The sequence below is a fragment of the Kwoniella bestiolae genome, chromosome 2 (assembly GCF_000512585.2).
Source record: "Kwoniella bestiolae CBS 10118 chromosome 2, complete sequence".
NCBI classification, from domain to species: Eukaryota; Fungi; Basidiomycota; class Tremellomycetes; order Tremellales; family Cryptococcaceae; genus Kwoniella; species Kwoniella bestiolae.
Window position 1 is genome coordinate 1,189,164 of NC_089242.1, and position 27,285 is coordinate 1,216,448.

Below are 27,285 nucleotides of genomic sequence, written 5' to 3' on the forward strand. Positions count from 1 at the left end.
CTGGCGGTAGTGGGTATATATGTATCACGGACGAGGACGACGGTTGGTGTGGTCAATTAAAGAGTCAAGAGCGAAGCAAGAGGAAGGATTTATTTGGTTTATGAGATATTTGTTTGTTTACGCTACGCGTCGTTCGTTACCACACAAAACACGCGACATCAATCATTATTACTCAAAATGGCAATTATCACCTCCACCTTCATAGACGTAATGCAAGAGCATACATGCGATAATACTATGCATATATATGTGTAAAAGAAGACAACCTCAGAGTGAGCAATCTAAATCTCACCATATCCACCAGCCTTGAAGACACCTTCTTCCTTGGCTACGATATCTTGAAGAGCTTTGAGCCAAGCTTCAAGTTTGGGTAAGACCTCTGATTGGGGTTCACCCAATTTGGGGTAGAAGGTGGCTCTGTAGGGACATGCTTTCATTGCGAGCTAAATAGTTGACGAACAATGTAAGCGAGTCACTCAATACAGCTTCTCTACTCTAGTCTCAAAGCAAACGCCTCCTCTGAAACAGAGAAAGAACCATTGGAAACAGGACCACCCCACTCACATAAAATACAGGTCGTACCATCATCCCATGATACTTCTTCAAACTCCCCTCATAACCCTTCGTGAAACTTGCACTCAACTCTTCCTCGGGGTTATCCAAGTTGTACTTCAGACCCAGAGAGGTGAACTTCAATCCTCTCAATAACCACATCAAGGCATCAGTCGCGACTCGGTCCTTGGCTTTAGGGATGTTGGCCTTCTCAGCAGCGAGGAGGGATTCGAGCGTCTTGCCGGAATCGGGGTTCTGGGCGAGGTAGGCTCGGACTTTCTAGCAATACCATATCAAATGTATATGTCAATCATGCTGGTATATGTAATGGTGGATAGGGAAAGTGGTTGAGCTTGAGTCCACTCACTGCGATGTTACCTGTCAAGTCATTCTGAACAACAACGAAAGCTGGGTTACCGAAGAGACCTATCTCAGTATTACCTCGATATCAGCTACGATCTTTCATGGAACGGTGTCATCATAGCTGATCTGATATAGGGGACCTCACTCACCAAAGATCTTGACCAGGTTCTCGGCAGCCTCAAGGAACTCAGCGGTATCCACACCAGCCTCTGTGATGGTCACTTCGGTGAAGGACTAGCCAAGTGTAGCAATGTTAGCTTCTACGATCTCACTAGTATGATGCTGCAACCCATCACTGTTCACCATGAGAGACATGGACTGGTGATGTCCCGAACAGTCGCCCAGACCGCCACGACACGAGCGATCAATAGGGCAAGGGACCGCGAGGAAGTGGAAGAGATAGATCACGGTACCAACTCACCTTTGTGATAGTCTCGAAGAACTGAGGTTGAGCCATGTTGTCTATGTATTCTGTTGAGATATGAAGGGAAGGAACAAAGGGATACGTTTGTACAGAGTGAATAGCTATAGGTGACTTATATATACCTTGTCTAGGAAGGCCATAGTGTGTCACCTCGAACAACACGACCAGATACACTGACACACTGACACACTGACACGAGCGGGTGACTCCGAGTGGAGGTGTGCTCAGTGACTTGTTATCATTCATCACACCACGTGTTCTTGCTGGTAACGCCACGTCATGGTATAATCTGATATGAGTTGCGCGTCGTTGATACCGAGTGCATCATCATCATCACCGTCGATGTTGCATTGTACTTGTGTGCTAATATCAACAACTCTGATTCAACAACACCTCTGTCATCTCCCCTAGCATAGACACACAGCGTCGCAACCAACATGATGTCCCAGGTAAGCTACTCCATGAACATTGAATTGAATGTAGCTGACACCCCGACCACAGCACCCAGCAACATGGGGACAACCCACCCCGGCCAACTCGTCATTCAACCAATTCAATACCTTTCCTTTGCCTCAGACTCAACGGGGTCAGAGCTCACACGCTCATCATGGTCCAGTGGGACATACCCAGTGAGCTAGCGTTCTCACTGACAACCCAAAACAAAAGCTAACGATGGAACATTGGGATAGACAACCATTGGTCACTGGTACTTCAGTGTTGGGATTGAAATATGATGGAGGGGTCATGATCGCTGCTGATAATTTGGGTGAGTCCCATATTGCTATAACCGCGTCTCAGCTACCTTATACGACTGGATGTCAATCAGTTGCGGAGTAAGCTGATGTACTTGTGAAACAGCATCGTACGGTTCCCTCGCTCGATTTAGAGATATCCAACGACTCCATCCCTTAGGTCAACATACGTTATTGGGTGTAGCGGGTGATATGTCGGATTTCCAATGGTTGAAGAAAGAGCTCGATGCGTTGTTGTGAGTGCATTTCATTATCTCTTTGTCTCAATCCAGAAAAAAGCCGGTCGGTATGGTATTAAGACGATCGTCCGAAATGATCAACCTCATCTACTATTAACTCCTTTCAACTTGCCTTGTCCATCGTTCTCGTCGTTTGTGCAAGCTACAGCTAAGCGTACATCGAGCATCGCTAACCCATCTTTCCATTCGCAATAGACGAGAAGAAGACGCCTTAGCCCTGACAGATTCCCACCCCTCCCTCTCTCCCAAGAACATCTACGAACTCCTAAGTAACCTATTCTACGCTAGGAGAAGTAAGATGAACCCCGTATGGAATGCTGTCTTGGTCGGTGGATGGGACAAAGTAAAGAAGGAGAGGTGGGTTTTGTTCGTGCTTGCTACCGACAATCAAATTTCGTTTCGTCTATCGCATACTTCCTTTCTCTTCTCGACCAGCCGTGTATTCCTACCGTATACGGGTCAGGTGTCAAGCTAAATACATCCGCAGCTTCCTAGCATACGTCGACCTGCTTGGAACGACCTACACCGCCCCAACGCTCGCAACAGGGTTCGGTGCCCACCTTGCCCAACCATTGCTGCGAGAAGCATACGAAGCTAAAGCTGGTATTGACGGGAATGGACCGTTATTGACTAAAGAGGAGGCTGAGAAGGTCTTGGAGGATTGCATGAAGGTCCTGTTCTACCGAGACGCGAGGAGTTTGAACAAGGTGAGTTGCGTCGATGAAGCCCTTGTACTTCCGGAGATTTAGAGATGTATGGGAAGGTGAAATGGTCTTCGATCAAAATACACGTTCAAAGTACGATTGAGTAAATGCTAACAACTCTTCGCTCAGTACCAAATCGCCACGATCACCTCTGAGGGAGTCGACATCTCAGACTCGAAATCAGCCGATACCTACTGGAAGTTCGCAGAGGGTTTGAGAGGATATGGAGCTCAGACTCAATAATCCGTGCTGAATAGATTAGTCTAAACCTGAGATAGGGTGAACAGAGTATGAGATGTAGATTATGATATATGAGAATGTAAATGCATACACATAACAAATAATGCACAATGTTCGATTTTTATACCTTTCTATTCCGTAAATTCCTTTAGACTTATTTACCCAACCTCTGTTCGACCTTTGACCAAGCTCCCATAGCTCCATTCCATTCTTCTCTATGCAGGATACCGTGCCCATCTGAGTGTATATTGGGGGGTACCGATATTGAGTAACCAAGCTTACGGAGGAAGGGTAATGACGAGGAGCGGAATGAGGTGATCAAGGGGGAGAGGTGGTGTAAGAGTGGGAGGGGGGAGGGATATTGGCTAGTGGGTAAGTTCGGTCAGCTGAGCCCGTGTCAAACATGGGGGATGAGGAATGCAGATGCCTCGGGAGAGCGGAAGATGAATCGATTGGACTGGACACTCACTATATCTCGGTAATGCGTAATGACCAGAATGGATATCCCCATAATTCAGGTGGGCTGCGCGGTAAGAGCGAGCCGAGGAGTGATGGACGGGAGAGATGGTGGATGAGGAGTAAGTCTGGGTCGGAGGTGAAGTGGAGTTGTTCTGTGAAGGGAGTGATATAGGAGATCAGCCGAAGTCGCCGGTGGAGATGATGTTGTTGAAAGAGAATGAAGGAAACTGGATTTAAAGAAATGGGAGATGGCAGAGACAAGCTGCAATGCTCTGACTCACCTCTGATGTCCCTATCTACGCTCTTCACATCTATCTGCCCTACATCCTTCTTCCTCTCTATATAGCGCTTGGTGAGATTGACGATAATCTCGGAAGAAGCCGAGGGAGGGAGGAAATGTAATTTTAGGGATCTATTCGAAGAAGTACCTATAACAACGAAAATACGAAACACATTTAGCTGAGATCCTACAGAGGAACGTTCGGATCCCGGACAGCTGATAGAAGGTAGAAATACTATGTATTACTTACCAGGATGAATCGTCACGCTCCTAACCTCATCACCCACCCCCACACTCTCCAACTTCCTGACCAGACTCTTTCCCCCTGCTCGTCGGGGGGAGGGCGATACCGGTCCCTCTTCCTCAGGTGACATATCCTGCGTAGGTCCATTGGGCGGTGTAGATGGTGGAGAGATGGGTAAGTGGTTTTGGTGAGTTTTGGAGATGTTGAGTGAAAGGGTTTTCATAAGGCTCGGTAAGACGGATTGTGTTAGGCCTGTATCGTGTACCTTTTGTCAGCATGAACAACCGAGACATCTCATAATCTCGAGCCACTCACCCTGCCCATCCCATAATGATAATTCCCCCACACCCCACTCGCCAGACCATTCAATAGCCCGCAGTATACTTTCCACCAATGCTGCTTTTTCGTCTTTCCTCCGTGTTTTAGAAGGGACAAGTATCAACGCGAGATGTCTCGGAGGAGCAGCCTGTCGTCTCTCTTGATCGGTGTCTTCGGCCAAAGAGGATTTGCTAGTGAATGTCTCATACGTCCGCAGTAGGAGGGAAGAGGCGATGAAGAGGAGGTGGAGGAGGATGAAGAATGGGTATGAGAGTATGCGGAGGAGTTGGAGGAGGAGGGATATGGTACGTGTGGGGGCTCGACCTGCGAGTTTCATGAGAGTGTTATCTTTTTTATGAGAGTGAGTGCTTCTCAGATAAATGACAAATCATCAGCTACTGCAGGAAGGGTCTTTCAACCTTTTACAATGCGCATTCGAACGAAATTGCCCAACAACCGAGCGAAGCGAAGGAATGATGACGTGGAAGATACCCTATATGCCTCCACTCTCAGCGTCCACCCACCCACACTCTCCTTTGTCCTCTGAATGACCTATCATGTGGTATTGTCTAACCCCGGCTAGTCACGTCTTTCGGTCGCCGTGTGACTTCGAATGCGACTCGACTTCACATTCACAGGTCCTTTGTCAGTCGTGGTTCCGCATTTTCCATTCCCGCACAAAGGTGCAAAGGGGCACAGTATACGTAGATAAGACACGATTCAGACTGCTACAGGACACTCTCATTGCCTATGTAGAAAGTATGTCTTTCGGGTTTCGAATCATCTTATCATTGTCCGACGCGATACTTTACTGTACCAGTTACAAATTTGCCAATACAACAACCACTACTGACATCCGCACACTGCGGTAAATATCAACACAGTACGATTATGGCTCTCTCCAACGATGAGAACATAAAGTTCAATGTCAACTTCGACATTGAGGCGTTCTCCTATGGGAACTTACCGTTATTCATCCGCCCATCCCTGGGACTGACGAGGTTCGCACATTCTCAAGAAGAGTACGATAAGATCTCAGCTCATCTACCGGAAGTCCAAAGCATAGTGAAAGAGCTTTGTGATAGCTGGTCTCAATCCGAGGAGACCCAACGACTAGTTAACGATAGAGCGAGATGGGAGTGGGCGGAGGCAACCGAATGGGGCTCTATGGTCTTATTGGATAAGATGGGATTGTCCCTCGCTGCCCAAACACTAATTAGTGAAACGTTGGGACCCAACCTCACGAAGAGGATCGGGGAGATAACTGGTGGGATGGGCTGTAATTTCACTTTCATACATTGCAAAGAGGCTCGACGGGATAGGAGTACTTCCAGCTGGGTACAGAGCGTGAAGGGATGTGGTGGGGATCCTCATCTGGCCGCTAAGAAGCCATATGAGTATTTGGAAGGTGAGGATGGCGGGGATTGGACGAGATTGTAGAGGGCCAGCCATGATGTCAATCTTTTCTTATGCGAGCATGATATAAGTTATGTGTCAGAACATGCTGTGAATCGCTGTATGCCATTGGATCCAAACGATTCGGAACGGCCTCGACAATCTTCAGCTAATTGCCCATACCTTCTCAACCGGAATCTGCGATGGTAGAACCTTGCGGCTAATTATACATCTTGCCTTATGGCCATAGGATGTTGAATAACCTGCATAGGGTTAGCTCTGCATGTCGCTTGCTCAGCACCGGGGCTAGGAACAAATTGGGAATTCCCAGTGCTGTGTTCCAAACCAACTGATTTGTCTTCCTAGCCTCAGCCAACCTTTGATATGCCGATCCATTCATGCCTACCTTGTTAAAGGAGCAACACGAAGGCTATGTGAGGTCTTAAAACTATTGAGGTGCCATTGAATCCTTCCTACCACTCGTCCTCCTGGATTATCCTGGTCCATCAACAACTCGCAGCACGTACCCTATCCGTCAATACTATACATCATGTCCGCTCCTCCCTCTTCCATCCGACGCTCCGCCATCCAACCCAGCCACTTGTCCTTCTCCCTCAACTTCCGAGCTATCTCACATCCCTTCTTAGGCACGTACACATTCGACCACGATCACACCCTTAACCCCCCAGCAGAAGGCTTCTCTGGCGAGGCATATCAGGCGATGAGCGCTCTCACTTGCGCTTCCGATGAATCCGTGCAAGATTGGCTGAGATCGGACGAATCCAAATCGTATATATCCAACAATGACAATTTCCATACCGATGATTCCGGGCATTCCACCATACTATCATCTATCCATGAGGGGCTTAAATCAACATTTGCTGCTAGGGCGAAACCACTCCTTCAAGCTTACAAAATCCGGACTAGAAAAAGCGTAGATTTTCAAGTAACCTTTGACAAACCCCCGAGCATTGGACCATTCGAAAGCGCACTACAATCTGTGAAAGGACCCAAAGGTCCACCAACCTGGGTTGATCCCTCTCCTTCGAGGTGTTCGAGATTCAGAGCAGCCTCCGAATATGGGGATGGGGAGGATGATGATCTATCGGGAGTGGATGTATCAAGTGGTGAAGAGGAGGACGACGATTCAAACTCTGGTAATACCCCATCTCAATCTTCGGGAACGAAACCCACTGCGAAATCTGTCCTTTTGGATAAGTGGAGGACCAATGTGCATGGCGCTACTACCTCTAGATCTATAGTGACCGATCCACCGGAGGAACCGCCAGAGTCAGGCTTTAAGCTCAAGGAAGGTGAATTGCCTGGTGAGGGTATGGCGGACGAGGCGAGCGCGGATGTTCGTTCATCCTCTCTAAGGTCTAGGTAATGACTTCTGGTACTGTAACATATAGATCCACTCTACGGACTCATGAGTTGAGCAGCTATGCATGACCCAGCTGGATATGCTGAACATGACAACTCGGTTGTACAGGGGTAGTCACAATGCCCCTGCCCGCGGATAACGGATATATGATGAGTCATGTGAAGCAAATTCGGTTAACACAACGCAATTTGCTTCCTTATCTACTCGTAACTTACGGTAACACGAACGAAACCTGAACTAAGCTCGAAGAGGTAAGGGTATGCAAGAATGCCAAGACATCTCGCCATTTCCCTTCGCCTTCCCCTCCTTTGCACTGTGTTCAACATCCAAGGAAGCAGCTTCGGAGGTACATACACAAGTATGCAATACCATCTCCTGCAGCAATTCACTACATCCCGTATCCATCTGTGGTCACCCCTCGGAAGTGACGCAAGAACCAAGATGGACCGGAGATCTCTCGGCACGATTACCGAGCTTCTCGTTATTGATTGAGAGGGTTGAGTAAGATACGATAACACGTTCCTCCACTAAAATAGATTATGTGTCTTACTCAGGGAGTGTGAGTGAATCCATCAAAACGCCACCTTAATCATACCCCTTTCACCCCAATCACTCGGTGTCATGACAGAACCGAGCAGACTAAGCACGGAGCACAGCTTGTACGAGTACAGCAACCTCTCCATGAGACAAGGCACAGTAATTAAGTTATCGAGAAACGTTGTTCGATTTGATTAGTCTGGTCTAGTTTCGTTGTGATCCCGTGACTTGTCAACTCCGTTCGTACTGTGATGCAGAGGGGGGGATGAAGTACGAATACACAAAGAGGAGTGAAGGACGGACGGACGGACCTCTCCCGCTGACGGTACAAAAACAAAACCCAATTGACGGATGTGAAGTGAGACCCTTTCCAAACAACAAAAACGACTAAGACTACGACAGTACCTCATATTCCGATCACGTAAAGATCCCCAAATCCTATCCCTCAGGTTTCATACCTTACCCCGAAAAGTACACATCATAAACGTTGGATGACACTCTACCCTCCCTCTCCGTCAACAGCGCCCAAGCGCGAAGAACAATTAGTGGAGTGTGTTTTCGGTTCTGAGTCGGACCGTTCGGATGGATACAGTGCACCCCTTCATGCATGTATATATATGTTGGTCACGTTGAAGGAATGTATTCATTGCATCACCTTTTCATTCCCTTCTTTATCTTTCATAAATCTTACTGCGAGATATAAGCATACTTCTGTTACAATCTTATCGGTGAGTCATGTCTGCGGATTAGCAGTATATCTCGCAGCAAGCCTCGTGTCATTCCATGGGTGAAGGTACAAACAAGCCTCATTGCTACCACCTGTACCGCTCAGTCCGGAATGTGATTTGATATGGATGTGAAGTGCTGATCTACCATTCATTGATCCTCTCTACGTTCTCTGCGCCGCTCTGCATCATCCCTACAACACCATAATATACATTCATCGTCCAATCCACCAAATCGCAACTCGTCAACAAACCCCTCCGGATATCTCGGGCTTCTCGACTCCCAACCAAATAGACATAGACACTCGTTAAACCACCAAGATGTTCGGACTCGTCGCTCTCGTACCCCTCCTCGGTGCTCTCTCAGCTGGTGAGTCCCTTGATACAGGTCAGAGAAGCTCGCTCCACAATCGTTTCTTGGTATATTTAGTACATGCTTGTATGCTTGGCATATATCTGCACGAGCCCTCTTATAGTTTATAGTTTCGGCTTCGGCCGGTTCCCTCCGTCTTGACGCCTTCCCTCCTCCATTATTGAGCCAAAGAAATGAAGCAAAGGAAAGATGAGTGTATGCTGACCGGAGAATGATGCGATGCGACGCGACGTAGCCGCCCTAAGCCCAGAGCACATGAAGCTCTTCCCCGTCCGACAACTAGAGAACGCCTTCCCGTCCCAATGTTCATGCGACGGCGCACTCAAAATCTACAACGCATGTCTCAATGGCGACTCCACCACCTGCTTGAGCGTGTGTCAACAATCCACATTCAACGATTTCATCGGTTGTTTCCAGTGCACTCTCGATAATACCGCTGGGGTCTCTCAGTCGGAATGGAGACAATTGCAATCTGCTGTTGATCAGATCAAGTCGGGTTGTTCGCAGACTGGATCGTCTGTTACGGGTGGTCTTCAGTGAGTGTGCTACGATCCCTACGCCAGAAATAACTTCATGGTGGATCTTCCGCTGTCGGATCCTATATGCTAAAATTCACAAATATACAAAGAGGAGGAAGAGTAGAGCTGACTCACGTGATGAACCACCCCGTAGAGCCCTCTCAGCCTCAGGATCAAGCACCGCAACAGCAGCAGGCGGCGACATCTCGTCTGCGTCCGGTACCGGTGGCCTCAACACCGGTGGAGGAGGCTACGTTCCCTCCGGAGTGACCTACCCCACCGTCTCGAACGGAGCTACAATCACGGCGACGGCAGGTGGTGCTTCAGCAGCTGCTTCCGGCGTAAGTACCCTAATCACTTTTCCGTTATACGAAAATCAAAGCAAAGTAAGGCTGACAGAATACGATTGCAGATCACCATCGCCGCCTCTGGCGCAGCTAGCGCAGCCTCCTCAGCGGCAGGAGCGGGAGGTTCAGCAGCAGGTGCAGCCGGATCAGCCACCAGCTCAGCTGCCGCCGCTGCTTCCTCTGCTACCTCGCCCAACTCCGGTGCTGCGCCTGTCACTTCCTTTGTGGGCGGTTTGGTAGCCTTGGTCAGTGTCGCTGCTGGGATGGCCATTGCTTTCTAGGCTGGTCAGCCTGGGGTTTGTATTTATAATAAATAACGGTTTAGACGATAGATCTAGAAGTCGGGTGGGATGATCGCTAAATGTTCTATTCTATCATTTCTTATCTTATGCTCAGTGTTTGGGAAAGAAGAGAGTTGATTAAATCTAATTCCAGTATATACAGTGGAAATCAAGTTTATATTTTGGAAGAGTGATATGCACATGTACATTGGTAATTGAAGCGATTGCAGGATGAACAAGTCTCTTTCCCTTCCGATAATTCTGTCTTGGATAATGTCGGTAAGAGCGCAAAGCACATAGAATATACGAATGACCACACGTCCAACGAGAACGGATCTTGCAAGATCATGATGGGTATGACATATCTCTATGTTACATGTACAACGAACTGACTGTATAACTATACGAATAATCTAAATTACACTATGAGCAAAAGTATGTACGCACATCTACCACGTATCTGAAAGCATTTCTAATCAACATCTAAGCAGCTCACCCCCCTACTGTCCATCGCCATCGACCTCACCGTCCCCTCCAAACATCGCGTCCAACCCTCCAGCATCATCCTTGGCAGCTTCGAACACCTCAAACGCGGTCTTCTCACCCTTTTCGATCTGGGCTTTTCTATCTGCTCCGCTCTTACCTAATCCAGCGGACCATCCTTTCTGTCTGGCGAATGCTGCGGGGGATCGATCAAGGAGGATATCCAGATCGGCATCACTAGTTCATGATCGGTCAGCTTGTGTTTACGACTGGAGGTTCAAGGAAGCTCACCTGATGATCTTATCATCTTTACTGACTACATCGATCTCTTCACCGTCCAACTCCAGTAACGCCTTGGCCATCTCAGCGGTGCTTTCGACTTTGGATTTCTTCCCCAAAATAACTCGGCCGTTCTCATCTACCACTCTACCGAACTTTCCTTGGGAGATGACGAGAGCTTCCAATTTTCGCTTGGAGCCTGCTTTGGCAAGAATCTTAGTCTCGATTGTATGAGCCGAAACAAGTCGGAAAATCAATACTGGTCGAGTCTGTCCGATTCGATGCGCTCGATCTTGAGCTTGAAGATCCATTTGTGGATCTGACGGCAGATATGACAGTCAGCTTGTATCCCTTGGCTCGAGAACGGAGAGCTTACTCACTCCAATCATTATCGAAGAAAATGACAGTGTCGGCAGCGACCAAGTTGACACCCAACCCACCAGCTCTGGTAGAGAGCAAGAACAACTTGCATGCTTCCGGATCGTCCCCACCGTTATTGAAGTCGTGCATCTGCTCTCGTCGAGATTCTTGAGAGGTGGATCCGTCGATTCGACATACTTTGAAGCCTTTGTGGATTGTAGCCCAATCCTCCTGCAGTGTTGAGGGTCAGCTTCCTTATATCGCTATGATTGGGTCGGAAGCTGACTTACGATTACATCCAGCATGGTGGTGAACTGCGAGAACAGCAACACCTTATGACCCCTAGCGAACAGTTCTCCGAGCAATCGATTAAGCAAAAGCATTTTACCCGAAGCGTTGACCAATTCTTGATCTACGACATATTCGTTGGTGTTTGGATCCACCGGCCAATCGAAGAGGAACGGATGAGACGAGATCTTTCGCAGTTGCATGACGATATTCTGCAATCGCATATTATTGACACTTTTGGCTGTAAAGGCATCCACATGTCAGGCCTCCTCGGATGGATATTTTGTTGGACAAGCATTGAGAACTGAACTCACTGGCTTGTTTCAATGCGTAATCTCTACCTATCTCAGCTGCACACTTCTCCTTCACCCCACTAGGTTCATCCACTTTAACACCATTCTCGAGATCTCTGATGAACTTGGAATCATTCTCTTCGATCTTGTAATTCACTCTATCCTTCTTTCGCGAGGCTCGACTTGTAGATTGCTCGGGGACAGGTTCAGGCTGAGGTAAATCTTCAGCTTCAGCAGTTTCATCGTCGTTCCCACCAGATTTCTTGTCGATCAAGAATTGCCTGATAGAACCAGAAGCGATAGCTTGATAGATGTCTTTTTGCTGTTGAGTCAGAGGAGCGTAGAGCAAATATTCCTTCTTCGGTGGAAGTTCTTTCTCCACATCAACCTTTAATCGTCGGAGTAAAAATGGCTTGAGGATAGCATGGAGTGAGGCTACAACAGTGGATTTGTTGAGTAAGCCTTCAGTCGTTGCTCCATTGTTCATTTCGTCGAAGTTGAACCACTGCTGGAAAGAATCGAGATCGTCGAAAATATCAGGTAAGATGAAGTTGAGTAGTGACCATAGTTCGGCAAGGTTGTTCTATTTGACAGATGAGATCAGCTATTATTCATCATCAACAGACCGTCCAGCTAACTCACATGTAAGGGCGTACCAGTAAGGATCATCCTATTAGCACTGGTATACGATTTCAACTCTCGGATGAGTCTGCAATACCAACATCAGCTGAAATCCCGTCTTCGATCGCCAGCTGACTCACTTGCAGTCTAGATTTTTCAACCTATGACCCTCATCCACAACAATGAATTTCCACATAAGCCCACTAAGGTACTGCTTATCCCTCATACAGATCTCGAAGGTAGTGATGACAATGGGGAAAGACGAAGTATCATTCTGACCTGGTCTGAGAGCAGATCCAGTAGACTTCCTTCCCTTCTTGCCCGACTTCAAGCCGCCAACACCAGCTGATGAAGGAGGTTGTAGACGGGTTTTACGAAGATCCGCACGATGTTCGGGTGTACCATGGTACATCAGGACCTACATGCAATGTCAGCTTGAGCAGTTCATCAGGCGAACAATAATGAAGAAGCTTACAGGAACGGAAGGAGTGAACTTCTCGAACTCGGAACACCAATTGTTTAGGACTGATAGTGGACAGACGATGAGAAACGGGCCCCAAGTCCCTTTTGATCGTAGATGAGCCAAGAAAGAGATGGTTTGAAGAGTCTATACAATCATGCTACATGTAAGCTCCCATGAGAGATGTCTTTACAGCAGCTGACTTACTTTACCCAAACCCATTTCATCGGCTAGAATACCGTTCAACCCATTCTCATACAAGGATATCATCCACTGTACACCAGCTAGTTGATAATCTCGTAATTTCGCGCCTGTGACCAGTTCAGGTTGTTTGAAAGAATACTGCACGCCATCATCCTCAGCTGCATCGGCATCACCGTTTGCTTCGGCACCGTTGGGTTGGTTTTCTTTGGCCGCTGCCTCCTCTTCCGCTTTCACCTCCTGTAAATTGATTTGTCAGCTGAGATCCTTGAAGAGCCGTCCTAAGAAGGCAGCTTACCTCTTTGACATCAGCTTCTTCATCCCCTTCTTCCACTTTAGCCCTCTTCTCTTCTCTCCCACCTTCACTCCTTCTTTTTCGTTTGCCACCAACAGCCGGAGTCTCTTTCTCGTTCTCCTCAACCTTGACCTTCTTCCCCCTCATACCGCCTCTTCCAGACGTCTGACCTTCTTCAGCTTTCTTCTCTTTGTTGGCTTTTCTAACTTCAGCTCTTTCCTCGGCCTTCTTCTTTTCTATCTGTTGCCTCGCCATCCTCTCACCGATAATCTTGGCATAGATGGTTGATTTATCTAAGAGGAAAGATAATCTAGCGGCTCGAGCAGCAGCCTGATATCGAGCATCGTGTGGTTTATGATCGATGGGTGGTAGGTTGGCATCGGAATGATATGGTGAGGGGTACATCGTGTTTAGTGTTGAAGAGTGTATTGAAATATGAGAGAGGACACGGTTCGAAAGAGGGGAATGTATATACGTGATATATTGGAGAGTCGTACAGAACAAAGAGTGTAAAGGAGAGAAATGAACACAAAGGAAGGTAGTCAGCTTCCATCACCACGCTGACGAGATAGGTTATATTTCCATTTCCGACCGAACCAAACAAACAAATAACTCGGATGAATTGAACTCCTGATATCGTGTGTATATGTGTGTGTGTACATCTCAAAAATATTCCTCCTCTTCTGCATTTCCAGGTGTGATGCAACGAGACAGAACATGTGGGTATCCCTTCAAACTCACCTGAGGATCACTTTCACCTTCCTCCTGAATCTCCGCTACCAGCTCTTCCGCATTGATCTTCTCTGCCCCTTCTTCTCCATTTTCATTTTTCACATCCCCATTTGCAACCTTCACATGGTCCACTAAACCCGGAGAGGCCGTTCGGGGAGATACAGGCATGGAGTTGGTGACGGACGTAGTTGCTGTATGAGAAAGGGAGGGGATGTTTTCGGAAGAGGTCGATGAAGTTGAGGTTGATGATGCCATGTGTGTTACAGTGTGTCGTATGGTAAGATGTGGTATGCTATGAGTATCTGTTATGGCAAGCACTTGAGTAAGAGAGCTCTATGAATCTATGGGATAATGATGGCTATAGGTACGATGATGACATGTAAAGTGATTTCAATGATATCCATACAGTGATCATAATTCTCGATCGCGACTCTCTAAAATTCAATGTTACATCTCACCACAGGGGTTGACTCATCCATCCATCTATCCATTCGACGCGTATATTACGTATTCACATTCCACCCTAGGTCAGCTCGAGTTCCCCTTTATTACCGCCACCCCGTTTAGATTGGAACAGACATCGCCACGGATATCTTCCTGATCCTTTGAAATGCTAATCCCGCGAAACTCCGTTTTCAACCTCACACCAAAAATCTCCAATTCGCACTTTGGTACTTTGGCTGTCACTGACTCTGTCGTGTGGTTGTTGCTTGCTGCTCGCTGCTGGTTGATGCCAAAAAACCTTTAATTGTTGATCATCCTCTAAATAGTCTTACCCTTCTTCATCCTTCAAAAAAAGACAAGTCAAGATGTCCGCCAAATGTGAGTGGTTTGTACAGAATGGACGCGGGACAGGATAGGATAACAGAGGGACATGGACGATATGGTATATTTGTGGGTTGGAAGCAAGAAGGATAATAAGAATATTTCGACCAACAAGTCAACATAGAGGAAGCATTGAGGGATAAGAAGATGTCAAAGACATGAGGGAGGGAGAGGCCGGGGAAGGTCGTTGGTGGAAGTGCTGGACATATAAACAAGGATCCCGACAAATATCAACACAGCAAACCTACGATCTCATCCAATTCGACATATTCGACCAACCTCAATTAGAATGCTAGATACCATACCATATCGTCCTATCCTATCCTATCCTGGTCTCTGCAGAAATAGGAGGATCACCACCCATAAAAGTTCTTAACTGATCTATATTGCTATTCCCAGCCGCCGCTGCCGGTACCAAATTCAGAATGTCCCTCGGTCTCCCCGTCGGAGCCGTCATGAACTGTGCTGATAACTCTGGTGCTAAGAGTGGGTTTATACTCCCCCTTTCTGAGGAAATGTGGAACGACGATGATGCTGATTGTTTTTCTTGGGAATAATATTAGACCTCTACGTTATCTCAGTTGTCGGTTTCGGTGCCAGACTTAACAGACTTCCCGCTGCCGCTGCTGGTGATATGGTTATGGCTTCGGTCAAGAAGGGAAAGCCTGAACTCAGAAAGAAGGGTCAGTGAGGTCGAGTCTCCTCACGGGATAATCATACTGACGTGCTGCTCATTTTTCCATTTCATTCTCGACCACTTTCCAACAACCTATTTACTCTTGATCTCTCATTCGCAATTACACCTGAACCTACCTGTTCGACATCACAGTGATGCCCGCCGTCATCTGCCGACAAAGAAAGCCATGGAGAAGAAGGGACGGTATCTTCCTCTACTTCGAGGACAACGCCGGTGTCATCGTCAACGCCAAGGGTGAGATGAAGGGAAGTGCCATCAACGGTCCTGTAGCCAAGGAATGTGTGAGTGTTTCTCTTTTGCTCACACCGTTGCTGTCCAGTCATTGGTCGAGTATGAGTGTACGTGTGCTGATCATATCCTGTTCCTTCTCAATAGGCCGACTTGTGGCCTCGTATCGCTTCCAACGCCGGTACCGTCGTATAAGCGGAGGGGCTTCGTTAGATCTGGTTTGAGGGGGGTTCTTCTTTGTACGATGACATGATGAGCATGGATCATACAACCTGCACTGCACACTGTACGGCCTGAATCAATATCGGGTTCCTAAGCCTTTGAACTATCTGCGAAATGACATGTCATGTCATTGACATTTGGATCTGCAGTCTGATGCTGGTAATTGTGCTGATATGCTTGATGGATTATGATGCCGGCTTATTTAGTAATTGACATTTGCACAGGGGTATCAAGATGACATGTCTGGTATAAGCTAAACACGGTATATACAGAATGGTATAATCCTTTTTGAAAGTATGGTATAAATCTACTTCAAACTGACCTATCCCAGTTATGTTGCCTGATTTCTATATTCTATTATTCACTTGATGGATACTGTACCCATTTATGAGAAAATCATACAGATATCACAAAGACCTGCCATTGTGATTGAGAATCTAGCGAAACTCTGGACAAGATACTGTTGACAGCTTGATCAGCTAAAGATTGTGATAGAAAGTATCAAACGTCCACTTCTAGCTGAGGTGTCTACTCACCTGGGATCTTCCCCTAAAACTGCACAATATCATAAATAAATCACCTTCATAACCTTCTCACGCCCCATACGAAACCAGCTATACCCGCCAGATAACTAGTCCAGATCACTTGCAAAAGCGGGAAAAATATCTATCAGCTATCTGCCGCACTACTGCATGTATCTTCAAGCTGAGCAAGACACTCACGTATCTTCTTCTTTGGATGTCGAGCTATCGCAGTTGAGGGTAGATATATGCCCATGATATTACAGAATACATGTGAGCTCAACGGAGGGATCACCGAGCCTGTACAACCACAATACGACACACTGCGTCTCAGCTCTACGCTGATGGATCCAAGGCATTCCGATAGGGGTACTTACCAGTGGTGAGGAAAAGGTATGAAGCGAACCATCCGAACAGTGTCGTATAGCCTAGTTGGAATACTGTGTGATACCAGACCAGAGTCAATATGAGATCACTACTATGTTGAAGGATGAGGTCCAGGACTCACAGCATCCCAGAATAGCGTGTATGGCCGCATCTCTGGTGGAACCGTTCTTCCTATACGTCTCGAGCGCATGATGTGCATGAGCTGATAGTAGTAGTCTTACATCGTCAGCTTGTCAATCCGACCACATCGGGCAAGCAGGGACAGCTAATTGAGTTATGACTGACCTATACCAAACCATAATGGAGTACCGAATACGAGGGATCTGAAAGTTAATCCGCCTAATATCGAGACTGCCAGGATGGTCGATCGAAATACCAGTTCTTCAGTGATAGGGCCCTGTAAGACCAGATCAGCCATACTAGATCAACCCACGATGACTTGAGTCGATCCACTCACCACACCATAATTCCTAAATTCGATCAACCCAAATTCCCTCCAACCTCTTTTCAACCTCTGTACGATACTCTCGTTATAATGTCTTCCACCTACAATCGGCAGATCGCCATCGAGGTACATCGATACCAACGGTCCAGTCATGAGTATCGGAGCCAATGTCCAGGGCAATACATTGCTTATCGCACTGCTCTTGAGGGTGGGTAATCTCAACCCCAACAAGGTAAGACTCTGTCTCAATTCCGTTCCTATACGATTACTAGGATGAGATAGGTGGTTGATAGTGAGATGAACACCTGATAGAGAGAGAACAGTAGAGATAGTAACAGCTATCATCCTTTTCTTGATAGTCTCAGGATGATCCCTCGAACCAGGTTTCGGTCCATTCTCATACCTAATTTCTACGTCGTCTACATCCGTTGATGAGATAGGCGGTATAGCTGGTGAGTTACCATCTTCTTTCGGTGTGATGGGTCGAGATGATTTGGGAGTAGGGGTAGATGTGGATAAGAATTTCTGAGAGATGTATAGTGATCCGACGTATGATGATGTGAATAGGAATGAGAGTGCGTGGGCTGTTGATGGTGTGATTATACCTACCAGACTGGGTGGTAGGGTGAGTGATGGGTCCATCGTCGTGTTCGATCTTGAGATGATGGAATGAGGATCGAAAGGATGGATATATCAAAATACATGAATGAGAGAGAGAAGTGTTTGATGGTGATCAGATATGACATACCAGCAACGTCGAACGAGAACAATAACAGGTCCAAGCGTATTTTATGGTTATTTGGTGTATCATGTTGTATTATGTAATCCAGTTACGGCATGAACATTCCGGTCAACTGTCTTTGCCGAGTATATAACTGACTCTGTTGACTATTTCCTTTCTTTCTCTCATCTAAACGTCCCATACAGAAATACGTAGTGACTACCACAGAGTTCATAGAGACAAGAGACTACTACCACGATGCTCGTGTAGCTGTGTCTCACCGCACGAGACCAGCTGCTCAACAGCCCATCATGTCCACCAACTCACCTTCTTCCTCCTCCCCTACCCCATCCAGCTTCAACCCCCTCCAACGAGCTCACACCCTATCCCTCCAAGCATCCACACTCCTTCGTCCAGCGCTCGTACCCATATCATCCCTCAAAGCAGCCCTGGTATCGTACCAAGAAGCTATACAGCTATACGAGAGAGCCCAACAAGATGCCGCAGACAAGGGAAGCGATGAAGTCAATACCCTCAAGATGCTGGTCATCCAACATCGCAAGCTGCTCAAGGATGTGGAGAGGCGAATATCGATTGCTCAGAAAGATCAATTTGCAGCTATATCTGTACCGCCGACTCGACAGAGTATAGATAGCACGGCTCGACCAGCACAGAGGAGGTTGGTCAGTGAGAGTGCTGCGTCTCGGAGTGAGGGGATCAGTGTACCCAGTACATTTGGGCTGACAGGTATCCCGCCATCTGGTATAGGTAAGCTTATCATTGCACTTAGATTGAATCAGCTTACTAAATACATTTATGATAGTCAATCGCACATCGATTCCCCCCTTTTCTCTCCGTCCTGCACCTAATCCACCTCCTCCGGGCGAACCATCCCTCTCCCCACTATATTCCTCTTCATCCACCTCTTCCTCCACAGAAGAATCATTCATTCATTTCGGATCACCCCCCGAAACACTAGATCCATTCTCGAGGTTCTGGGGGATGCTCGAAAATATGATAGAGGAAGTTAGTGGGCCGGTGATGTTCGCTACTGCTCCTGTGGATGCACCTCCACCTACAAGCGATCCCACGTCAACTACGAAGAAGGAAGACAAGTTGAGTAGGGAGAAAACCATCACCAAGAAAGATAAAGGCAAGGAGAAGGGCAAGGAGAAGGAGAAGGCTGAGCCTGAAGATAGTTTTTACGTGGTGAAGAATCGTAGGGATCGGGTGGGGATGGGGAATACCGAGTCGACGGATGAAGAAGACGTTGGAGAGTTGGTTGAGAGGCCTACTTCTACAAATAGGTAGGATAAATCTCATCCTCCCGCACAATGACAGGTTTGGGAGGTAGCTTCGATATCTATGACGTTTTCTCCAACGGTTCGTCAAGCCAAGCTAAGCCGATGACATTTCATTTCCAGCGCACCCACCAAAACAGCCGAAGAACTCTTACTTGAAAATGCATCTTTGAAAACCTCCCTAGACGCATTAGCCCTCCACGCAGAATCGGTGGATAATACCAATAAGACCTTGAAGAAACAGCTGGAAGAAAGGGAAAAGGGGTTGAAAGTCTTGATGGAGGGGTTGAAGAGGGAAGCAGGGAGGGTCAAGTCGGTAGTGGGGCAATCGCAATTACTCTCCGGGTCTAGTATCAACTCGAGTAGGATACCTGCTTTGGGGTTGGTGGGTTCGACGGGAGGTGTGAGTGGGAAAGAGGATTCGAGTTGTAAGCTTTCCAGTTGTCGATTTGTGGGAAATAAAGCTTATATTGGTATTGATACTTATCGACAGCCAAGAAGCGGATAAAGGAATTGGAAGATGAATTGCGTTCGTTGAGAAGTGAGAATGAGAAGCAGAAAGAGCAGATAGGGAGGTATAAGGAACGGGTAAGCTTCCGTTTTCGATTCGACTACCAAGCGAAAGACAGCAAGCTTATGTCGATGTCCTGCGGAAACCAGTTTGAGAAGATCAAGCAGAATGCGAAAGCCAAGAAGGAAGCTAAGTTGGCTGCTACGGTTCAGTCTGATGGGAATGGGTGAGATCTGATGCTTATCAAATATAAAGGAGGGAACGTTGTATCATTGGTGTGTATCGTTTGTATATGTTGTATATGATAGGTTTGTAAGTTTGTATTCGTTCAGTGCTTATATGACAAGCATATGTATGTTATAGTCATGTACAGGATAACAGTGTAGCAACACAGCGAGTCAATTGTTCTGACTGATCACGAGCAGTACTGACAGATCTCACAAAAACTGTGTCTCAACTGTCAAGTCAGAATAGGATCAACGTCCCCAGCTCATACCACAAAACGCAAACGATGCAACCTGTACCCAAAGTGATATTGAAAATGCAAAGCAAGCCTTCATCACATCCACGTCGTAGGCTACTCCTACCCACTACCACTACCTATAGATTATCATATCCCAAACTATCATCATCCTCCTACAATAGTTCGACATATAACCTATAACCTCTCCACCACCACCACCAAATAATCCAAAATCCAAAAAGAGAATATCGAAATTATCGGTTAGATTTAGCTACTCTCTCAAGCTCATCCTTCTTCTTGATAGCGTAAGAGTTGGAAGAACCTTTAGCGGCGTTGACGAGCTCGTCGGCGAGACATTCGGAAACGGACTTGGAGTTCTTGAAGGCTGATTCTCTGGTACCGACGGTTAAGAGGGAGACGGCTTGGTTGACTCGTCGGAGGGGGGAAACATCGACGGCTTGTCTTCGGACGGTACCCTGGGATCCGATTCGGGTGGAGTCTTCTCGGGGACCGGTGTTGACGATGGCGTCGACTGATAGTATTAACACGGGTTAGTCATGCTGTGTCTACGCAGTGGAGAGACATGGCAAGAAGGGAAAGGTTTGTCGATAGACATGAGGTAGAAGGAACAGAAAGAGAGAAAAACTCACCCAACACTTGGATAGGGTTTTGCTCAGTGACGAGGTGGATGATCTCAAAGGCGTGTTGGACGATTCGGACGGCCATGATCTTTTTACCGTTGTTTCGGCCGTTCATCATGAGGCTGTGGTAGACGGGTAGAATCAGCATTGATGATCGATCGATACTTGCTTTCTCTGCGTATTCGCATTCCTTTCCAGCAACAGCATGCCAAACCACCACTCACGCGTTGACAAGTCGCTCAACAATGGGCATTCGTCCCTTGGCGAATTGCTTCTTGGCATATCGACCGGCGGTGTGGGCTATGTGATGCAGGAGGGACTGTCAGCATCGATTGACTCTGATATGCAATATTCGATTATTTGGTGTAAACGGAATATCCAACTCACGAACGTAAACAGCGTGGTTGACGTTGATGTAGTCGGTAAGGGAGATATCCTTGACCTCAACACTGTGGTGAACGAGGAATTAGCATGATATTCTTGTCCATCTATTGTCCTTTCTCCTTCTTCGTGCCCTCTTATCCTTCTCCTAATGACCATCTTAAGATCCTCCATATCGTAGTGATTCCTCCTATGCAGACAGCCCTCTTCTTCCAATCCAATCCTCCAGATCTACACCCCCCTGATATGATGAGACATATCACTCACCCCTCAGAGTCCCACTTTCCGAAAAGCTTAACGGAACCCTCTGAAGCTACTTTAGCAACATCGTTAGGAAGAGTTTGAAGAGCCATCTTGATCAAATCCTCCTTTTTTAATTTATCCAGTCCTTCTAAATCGATTCGAGGTGATATATCGAGTCGGAATGAAGGTCGACTGATGTGTTTTGTAGTGAGTGATAGCTTAAGGCTTGAAGGATAGGTCTGCACTTGACAGTTGTCCACTTTGATATTCGATATACTGCAACTGCTACTGCCAGTCAGTGATGCCAATGCCAAACCTCGAATCCTCAAACTCACCGAAGCACTGGATGGTCGATACCTTGATGGACCGGAAAATCGCGGCGTTATAGCTCCTACCTTGCTGAGAGAAATGGGAGAGGGGAATTAGTGGCAAGAGGCTTAAGACCGATTCTTAAAACCGATGTTGTGATACGTAAGCAGTTGGCTGTCGGATATCGCCGCCTCTGTTTATCGATGCATCCTTATCGAAGAACAGCACAGTCATCTGCAGACGGGAGCGTTCTTTGGTGAATGACTATTCCTATGGTGTTCTCGTCTCCATATAACTGATCGTGGCTCACTTGTCAGAGAATCGCAAAAAGGCCATGACATTGCTGAACGTGAGCCTTGTCTATGGTGTTCTCGAAATACGATTTACTATATACGCTTTGCATTGCTTTGCAAGTTTCTGATTGATACTTGTTGTTTGGGCCTTCCCAACGCTGATCGCTGGCTCATGCTCATCATCTCTCAATGATTCGTATCAGATGTATAGTTCGACTCGCTCTAAATTGTATCAATCGGTCTCCTCGCGAGCGTTGCTTATACTTTGTTTGTTCATGCTTTGCGTTGGGGTGAACGATGAGCAATGTTCGCCCTCTCCGTTCGCGACATGTTTGTGCAGTCTGCAATCGAGAGCAAAGAGATATACATGATAGGGATCAGACAAACAATATCTGATTCCCGATGTTGATACTTGTCACAAAGGCAATATGAAACTAAAGGGGTGTAGTCTACGACAGTAGAGCGAAGAGAAGGAAGTCACACGTTCAGGTATCCAAATTGTGCATCCGGACAAAATCAACTGTTAGTTGTGGTGCTATCACCAAGCCGCATTGATCTGTCGCTGTTTGGCGCCCGCTGAATGATGATGTCAACGCCCATGATCAACGCATGCACTGGTTGATCCAACTTTCATAACTGCCAATGAGGGTTTACCCTTATAAATTCGCTGTCCAGCATTCGGAACAACCCGGAACCAATCAAGGAATGTGCCTACCAAGCGGAGTTTCACGAAACGCCGTTGCTAGCGTACCGACCATCCTGAATGAGGCATTTCCGAGTCCTGTTATATCCACTCCACCTCATAGGGCAAAACATCCTTGCTGCACTGAGCACTACAGACTCAGCAAAAGGGTTTTCTCGTTATCCTCATATCATCATACTCTCTTGACTTTATTCAGCATTGTTGTACAAAAACCTCTTCTCTCTTAGCTCATACTCCCCACTCAGCTACCATGTCCGTCCTCCGAGCCTCTCGATCAGTCGTAGCCCCCCTCTCTTTCAAGAGGTTCGCATCTACCATCTCCGTCCAATCGACCTCTTCCAACCTCACCGGTGGATCTTTGGGTAACATCGAAGCTTCATGGAAAGGTTTGAGTGCCGAGAACCAATATGAGATTTACCAACAGCTCGAGCAGATCCAAAAGAAGGACTGGAAGGAGTTGACCCTCGATGAGAAGAAAGCTGGTGAGTCGACTGCATCCCCTCAGTATCGCTATCGCTATGAAAGCAGAAAACGCGTATAGGGAAGGGAAGGAGGGATATCATTAAAATGTAATTGGATGATAATCATATCCGGCTCGTTCCGGGTCAATCAACCTGCTTTGCGGAGGATCAACATAACATCTGGGGATCAACATTGATCTTCAAGTGCGAGTTGGAATGCATAGAACGGGTCTTGGATCTTGCAAAGATGTCGAGGATGCATACAGATGAGATGGAGGATCGTATGTGGGGAGGAAGAATTGACGCAGGGATACTTCCTCTTCCCTGGGCTCCACTTATAATTCCCACGCTACTCATTGGTCCTCCTCTCTCGTTGCGATGTTGGTCAATATCATGAAAGATCTTATGCTGACGATATCGATCTCTTCTCGTCCTATATTAACCCTCTCCCCGTTCTACTCGACCACCATTTCTTTTCCATACAACTTGTACCTCTCCCCTCGACTTCAACCAGCCTACTTCGTCGCTTTCGGTCCTCACGGTCCCCGAACACCCGTCAACGAGAAAGGCCACGGTATCAAAGTCTTTGCCGGTGTACTCGCTGCCGTCGGTGCCGCTTACGGTACTTTGTTATTCGTCCGAAGCCAAGGTGGGTTTCGGTGCACTGCTATCCCTCATATGATGGTCGGGGTGTCATGGGGAGTATGACCGCTAATTTCTGTGACGATGCTATAGCCCCTCCTCCTCCCGCTACTATGACTCAAGAATACCAAGACAAGATGACAGAATACATGAGAAGCCAAAACATGAACCCTATCGTGAGTCATCTTGCTTGCCTATCTCTCATCATCCCATCTGGTGCTGATGTGTCCGCTTCCTCGACTTCAGTCCGGTGTCTCCTCCGACCCCAAGAAAACCATGAGACAATAGATATCTCTATAATGCTCTATAACATATCCGGATGGAACGCATGGATGTTAATCAAGCTTTGAGAGATGTTGCATGTGCATTGGCAGGGCAGTCGCTTGGCATCGCCTTTCGAAGGTCTTGATAGGACTGACACGGCAGATCATATGAGAAATCTTTCATCAGATCTACGGTCATCCGATCTCCACGTGTGAGCTTGACCGCTGTAGGAACATGCGAAGTCGGTTAAGCGTTATTATCCACCGACCTTCCAACTCTTTTCGATCGTGGTTTGCGTTGCTTCTCTTGCGCACTACACAGAAAGCTCTGCACGTACACGATAGGGAGTGCACGTCGATTGTTTGGACCACGGCTAGATGACAGCGAGCTAGCCACACCAGAACGAGGTAAAATTCATGCTTAAGTGGATGCAATACGATAACGTAATGTAACTGATAATACTAACGTAAAAATTCTCGAAGCTAAGACTGACTAGTCCATATTCATTACCATTTCTACAGTATTCCTCTCGATTGTCATGCTGGATAAATGTATCTGTCTTTGCCTTGGCTCTCATCTGCTCCGCTTCTAGTGGTCTACTGACTCGCTGTAAGCTGATACAAAGGAATGTTAGCGGGTGCAAGGACTTATAAGGTTTCATGTGTGAGGTGGAGTGAACGAAGGCCTCCAACGTGTGTGTCATACCATGCTGATGTGTTTGCGTGAGTGATTCGTCCCGAACATACACGATGTCGTCTAAATCCACATCTCCTTTCTGACTTCATCATCGGTCTTCCTTCGAAGTCTTGTTTTCCGTAACCAATATTGATTGACCTGATACAATATCCAGAACACTGGATTGAGATGCACCACCTTTTATCTGGCGCAATCAGTATCGCCGAGGTAAAGTACAGCTAGAAACAAATTAATACGACTGACCTTAATCTATGGAAGACCTACGTCCCTTGATCAGACAATCTTCCATCTACCCCTGTATAGGTAATCACCTCAACCCTAAGGAGGAATGCCAATCATCGCTCCATTAGGTTTAACCCCTTCCGCAACCCATTCATCCAAAGGTGGATCGTATGAAAGGATGACATCACACGGCCCTTTCATTGTTTCCTTTCATCTATCCATACCAACATGCCCATCCAGCCTCGGGATAGGGTATATAAGTGGGTCACTCTATGAAAAACTGATTGAGGGAAGATCATTCATTCATTTAACTTATTATATATTGAAAAGACGATCGTTTCGCCCAGGAAGGCCATACCCATTATTATTACTACTTTACTTTGTTCTTGTAAACAAAGCTTTTAAAATCTATATCTACTTGACTACCCTACTATACCTACCGAGTAGACACCATCACGATGTTCTATCTGAACTCACTCTTACCTCTCCTTGTTCTATCCGCTTCATCCGGATTAGCTAACCCTCTACCCCAAAGTCAATCCCAATCTACCACGGACACCCTTGCCTCTTCAACTGCCGAGAGCCCCGCCAGCTCTACAGCATCTGGTTATCCCACTTCCATTGCCGCGGAATCATTGACCCAATCTACCGATACCTCCTCCTCCTCCGCCGCTTCTTCAGCATCCGGGTCGGACTCGGGATCTTCAGTAGTAGCCGTCCAAACCGGCACTGAGACCTCTTCAGCAGCCTCAGGAAGCCAATCCCCAGCCGACATCTACAGCCACGATACTCTCGAAGGCGTCCAGCTCAAATCTGACTCATGGAAGGACAAGTGCCTGTCCCCCGATCCGAGGGAGGAACTCCGAGCGGGTATGCCAGTAGACTTGTACCCCTGTGTGAACGTCACCGATCCCACTTACAATGCCAGAGCATGGAACGTCGTTCCGGGTGCTGGTGCCCTCGTCGTCACTGGAAGCGATTTCGCGTTGGATGCTGGAGGTGTCGATGCTGGAGTCAACTCATCCTTGGTTGTAAGTCCAGATGACAGCACGCCAAGTGGAATTGACATGCTGATCAACAATTGCATGGGGGGGGGATAGTTGAAAAAATCCGAGAACTGTAGTCCCCTTCAATCGTGGTACGCCACCAACGACATGAGAATCGCCATCACCGGCTCAGGGATCTGTCTGACAGATGATAGAGATCTGGACGGTACTGGACCTGACACAGATCTGGGTGTCGTCCTGTATAACTGTACAGACCAGAATACCGATCAAAGTGAGTCCCGTCGGGGTCATCATACACGATAAGATTTTGTTCTCTTGACATTTACTGATTGGTGTCCTCATAGTGTTCTTGACTATCAACGCGACCGACCAAACCCACGTTCCCATCCGACCCGTTCGATCCGATTATACTCCCGGAGTTGATCTGCCTTCGACCTCGCCCAATGCCCTCGCCGCTGTTCAGACCGACTCCAATACCAACGTCACTGGAACAGCTTCCACGGCTTCTGCTGTCTATGCCACCGACTCTGCTACGAGTGCGACCGCGTATCCATCTTCCGCCGTGTCCGTTTCTTCTGTAGTCGCCGTGGACACCGACTCGGATACTGCCACTGGTACTACCAGTCAATATACCTCGGTCTTCATTTCTGTACCTACAGGCTCAGCCACTGGCTCAGCTACAGACTCAGCTACAAACTCAGCTACAGGTTCAGCCACAGACTCAGCTACCGATTCAGCTACCAGCACCCAATCATCCATCTCTACTTCTGAATCTGGCTCCGAGTCTGGCTCTACCTAAAGTGATATCACGCTGTAATAGCTACGCCACACTTGTTCTGCCGTTTCTATATCCAAACATTGTACCCTTATACACTTTAGACTTGAATGCTTTCTGAGCGAGAACACAAGTACATGGATGCCACCCTTGTAGCTCACTAGTTTCAAAATACATATA

General features: G+C 47.2%; 13 protein-coding genes across 13 annotated transcripts; 8 read left to right on the forward strand and 5 right to left on the reverse strand.

Moving 5' to 3' along the window:
* Positions 1 to 281: 281 nt before the first annotated feature.
* I302_103591 (uncharacterized protein) lies at positions 282 to 1,372 on the reverse strand (the record flags this gene model as incomplete). Its single annotated transcript, XM_019188958.1, has 5 exons — positions 282 to 443; positions 565 to 831; positions 920 to 978; positions 1,065 to 1,149; positions 1,337 to 1,372. 5 exons carry the CDS (start codon positions 1,370 to 1,372, stop codon positions 282 to 284), a joined length of 609 nt encoding a protein of 202 aa, XP_019048520.1.
* Positions 1,373 to 1,776: 404 nt separating this feature from the next.
* On the forward strand, positions 1,777 to 3,277 carry I302_103592 (uncharacterized protein; the record flags this gene model as incomplete). Its single annotated transcript, XM_019188959.2, has 7 exons — positions 1,777 to 1,788; positions 1,841 to 1,968; positions 2,029 to 2,105; positions 2,198 to 2,327; positions 2,526 to 2,687; positions 2,818 to 3,037; positions 3,164 to 3,277. 7 exons carry the CDS (start codon positions 1,777 to 1,779, stop codon positions 3,275 to 3,277), a joined length of 843 nt encoding a protein of 280 aa, XP_019048521.2.
* Positions 3,278 to 3,428: 151 nt separating this feature from the next.
* On the reverse strand, positions 3,429 to 4,912 carry I302_103593 (uncharacterized protein; the record flags this gene model as incomplete). The annotated part of the gene is made up of 5 exons (XM_019188960.1): positions 3,429 to 3,639; positions 3,744 to 3,885; positions 4,015 to 4,161; positions 4,264 to 4,509; positions 4,573 to 4,912. The coding sequence occupies 5 exons, from the start codon at positions 4,910 to 4,912 to the stop codon at positions 3,429 to 3,431; spliced, it is 1,086 nt and encodes a 361-aa protein (XP_019048522.1).
* A 554-nt stretch (positions 4,913 to 5,466) lies between these two features.
* Positions 5,467 to 6,015, forward strand: I302_103594 (uncharacterized protein; the record flags this gene model as incomplete). Its single annotated transcript, XM_019188961.1, has 1 exon — positions 5,467 to 6,015. One exon carries the CDS (start codon positions 5,467 to 5,469, stop codon positions 6,013 to 6,015), a length of 549 nt encoding a protein of 182 aa, XP_019048523.1.
* A 505-nt stretch (positions 6,016 to 6,520) lies between these two features.
* Positions 6,521 to 7,357, forward strand: I302_103595 (uncharacterized protein; the record flags this gene model as incomplete). The annotated part of the gene is made up of 1 exon (XM_019188962.1): positions 6,521 to 7,357. The coding sequence occupies one exon, from the start codon at positions 6,521 to 6,523 to the stop codon at positions 7,355 to 7,357; it is 837 nt and encodes a 278-aa protein (XP_019048524.1).
* Positions 7,358 to 8,937: 1,580 nt separating this feature from the next.
* Positions 8,938 to 10,135, forward strand: I302_103596 (uncharacterized protein; the record flags this gene model as incomplete). The annotated part of the gene is made up of 4 exons (XM_019188963.1): positions 8,938 to 8,986; positions 9,225 to 9,525; positions 9,662 to 9,848; positions 9,920 to 10,135. The coding sequence occupies 4 exons, from the start codon at positions 8,938 to 8,940 to the stop codon at positions 10,133 to 10,135; spliced, it is 753 nt and encodes a 250-aa protein (XP_019048525.1).
* Positions 10,136 to 10,635: 500 nt separating this feature from the next.
* Positions 10,636 to 14,402, reverse strand: I302_103597 (uncharacterized protein; the record flags this gene model as incomplete). The annotated part of the gene is made up of 12 exons (XM_065869697.1): positions 10,636 to 10,855; positions 10,910 to 11,216; positions 11,278 to 11,488; positions 11,548 to 11,786; positions 11,860 to 12,421; positions 12,481 to 12,547; positions 12,600 to 12,738; positions 12,802 to 12,877; positions 12,935 to 13,066; positions 13,127 to 13,360; positions 13,419 to 13,745; positions 14,157 to 14,402. The coding sequence occupies 12 exons, from the start codon at positions 14,400 to 14,402 to the stop codon at positions 10,636 to 10,638; spliced, it is 2,760 nt and encodes a 919-aa protein (XP_065725769.1).
* Positions 14,403 to 15,397: 995 nt separating this feature from the next.
* I302_103598 (60S ribosomal protein uL14) lies at positions 15,398 to 16,092 on the forward strand (the record flags this gene model as incomplete). The annotated part of the gene is made up of 4 exons (XM_019188966.2): positions 15,398 to 15,458; positions 15,536 to 15,655; positions 15,802 to 15,950; positions 16,045 to 16,092. The coding sequence occupies 4 exons, from the start codon at positions 15,398 to 15,400 to the stop codon at positions 16,090 to 16,092; spliced, it is 378 nt and encodes a 125-aa protein (XP_019048528.2).
* Positions 16,093 to 16,701: 609 nt separating this feature from the next.
* Positions 16,702 to 18,114, reverse strand: I302_103599 (uncharacterized protein; the record flags this gene model as incomplete). The annotated part of the gene is made up of 6 exons (XM_019188967.1): positions 16,702 to 16,763; positions 16,842 to 16,940; positions 17,018 to 17,080; positions 17,149 to 17,229; positions 17,313 to 17,424; positions 17,485 to 18,114. 6 exons carry the CDS (start codon positions 18,112 to 18,114, stop codon positions 16,702 to 16,704), a joined length of 1,047 nt encoding a protein of 348 aa, XP_019048529.1.
* A 390-nt stretch (positions 18,115 to 18,504) lies between these two features.
* I302_103600 (uncharacterized protein) lies at positions 18,505 to 20,235 on the forward strand (the record flags this gene model as incomplete). The annotated part of the gene is made up of 5 exons (XM_065869698.1): positions 18,505 to 18,961; positions 19,017 to 19,500; positions 19,618 to 19,922; positions 19,988 to 20,082; positions 20,155 to 20,235. 5 exons carry the CDS (start codon positions 18,505 to 18,507, stop codon positions 20,233 to 20,235), a joined length of 1,422 nt encoding a protein of 473 aa, XP_065725770.1.
* Positions 20,236 to 20,722: 487 nt separating this feature from the next.
* On the reverse strand, positions 20,723 to 21,843 carry I302_103601 (40S ribosomal protein uS7; the record flags this gene model as incomplete). The annotated part of the gene is made up of 5 exons (XM_019188969.1): positions 20,723 to 21,000; positions 21,119 to 21,231; positions 21,334 to 21,409; positions 21,497 to 21,558; positions 21,758 to 21,843. 5 exons carry the CDS (start codon positions 21,841 to 21,843, stop codon positions 20,723 to 20,725), a joined length of 615 nt encoding a protein of 204 aa, XP_019048531.1.
* Positions 21,844 to 23,288: 1,445 nt separating this feature from the next.
* I302_103602 (uncharacterized protein) lies at positions 23,289 to 24,429 on the forward strand (the record flags this gene model as incomplete). The annotated part of the gene is made up of 4 exons (XM_019188970.1): positions 23,289 to 23,520; positions 24,014 to 24,148; positions 24,235 to 24,317; positions 24,388 to 24,429. The coding sequence occupies 4 exons, from the start codon at positions 23,289 to 23,291 to the stop codon at positions 24,427 to 24,429; spliced, it is 492 nt and encodes a 163-aa protein (XP_019048532.1).
* Positions 24,430 to 25,781: 1,352 nt separating this feature from the next.
* Positions 25,782 to 27,129, forward strand: I302_103603 (uncharacterized protein; the record flags this gene model as incomplete). Its single annotated transcript, XM_019188971.1, has 3 exons — positions 25,782 to 26,354; positions 26,424 to 26,601; positions 26,675 to 27,129. The coding sequence occupies 3 exons, from the start codon at positions 25,782 to 25,784 to the stop codon at positions 27,127 to 27,129; spliced, it is 1,206 nt and encodes a 401-aa protein (XP_019048533.1).
* Between the last annotated feature and the right edge of the window lie 156 nt (positions 27,130 to 27,285).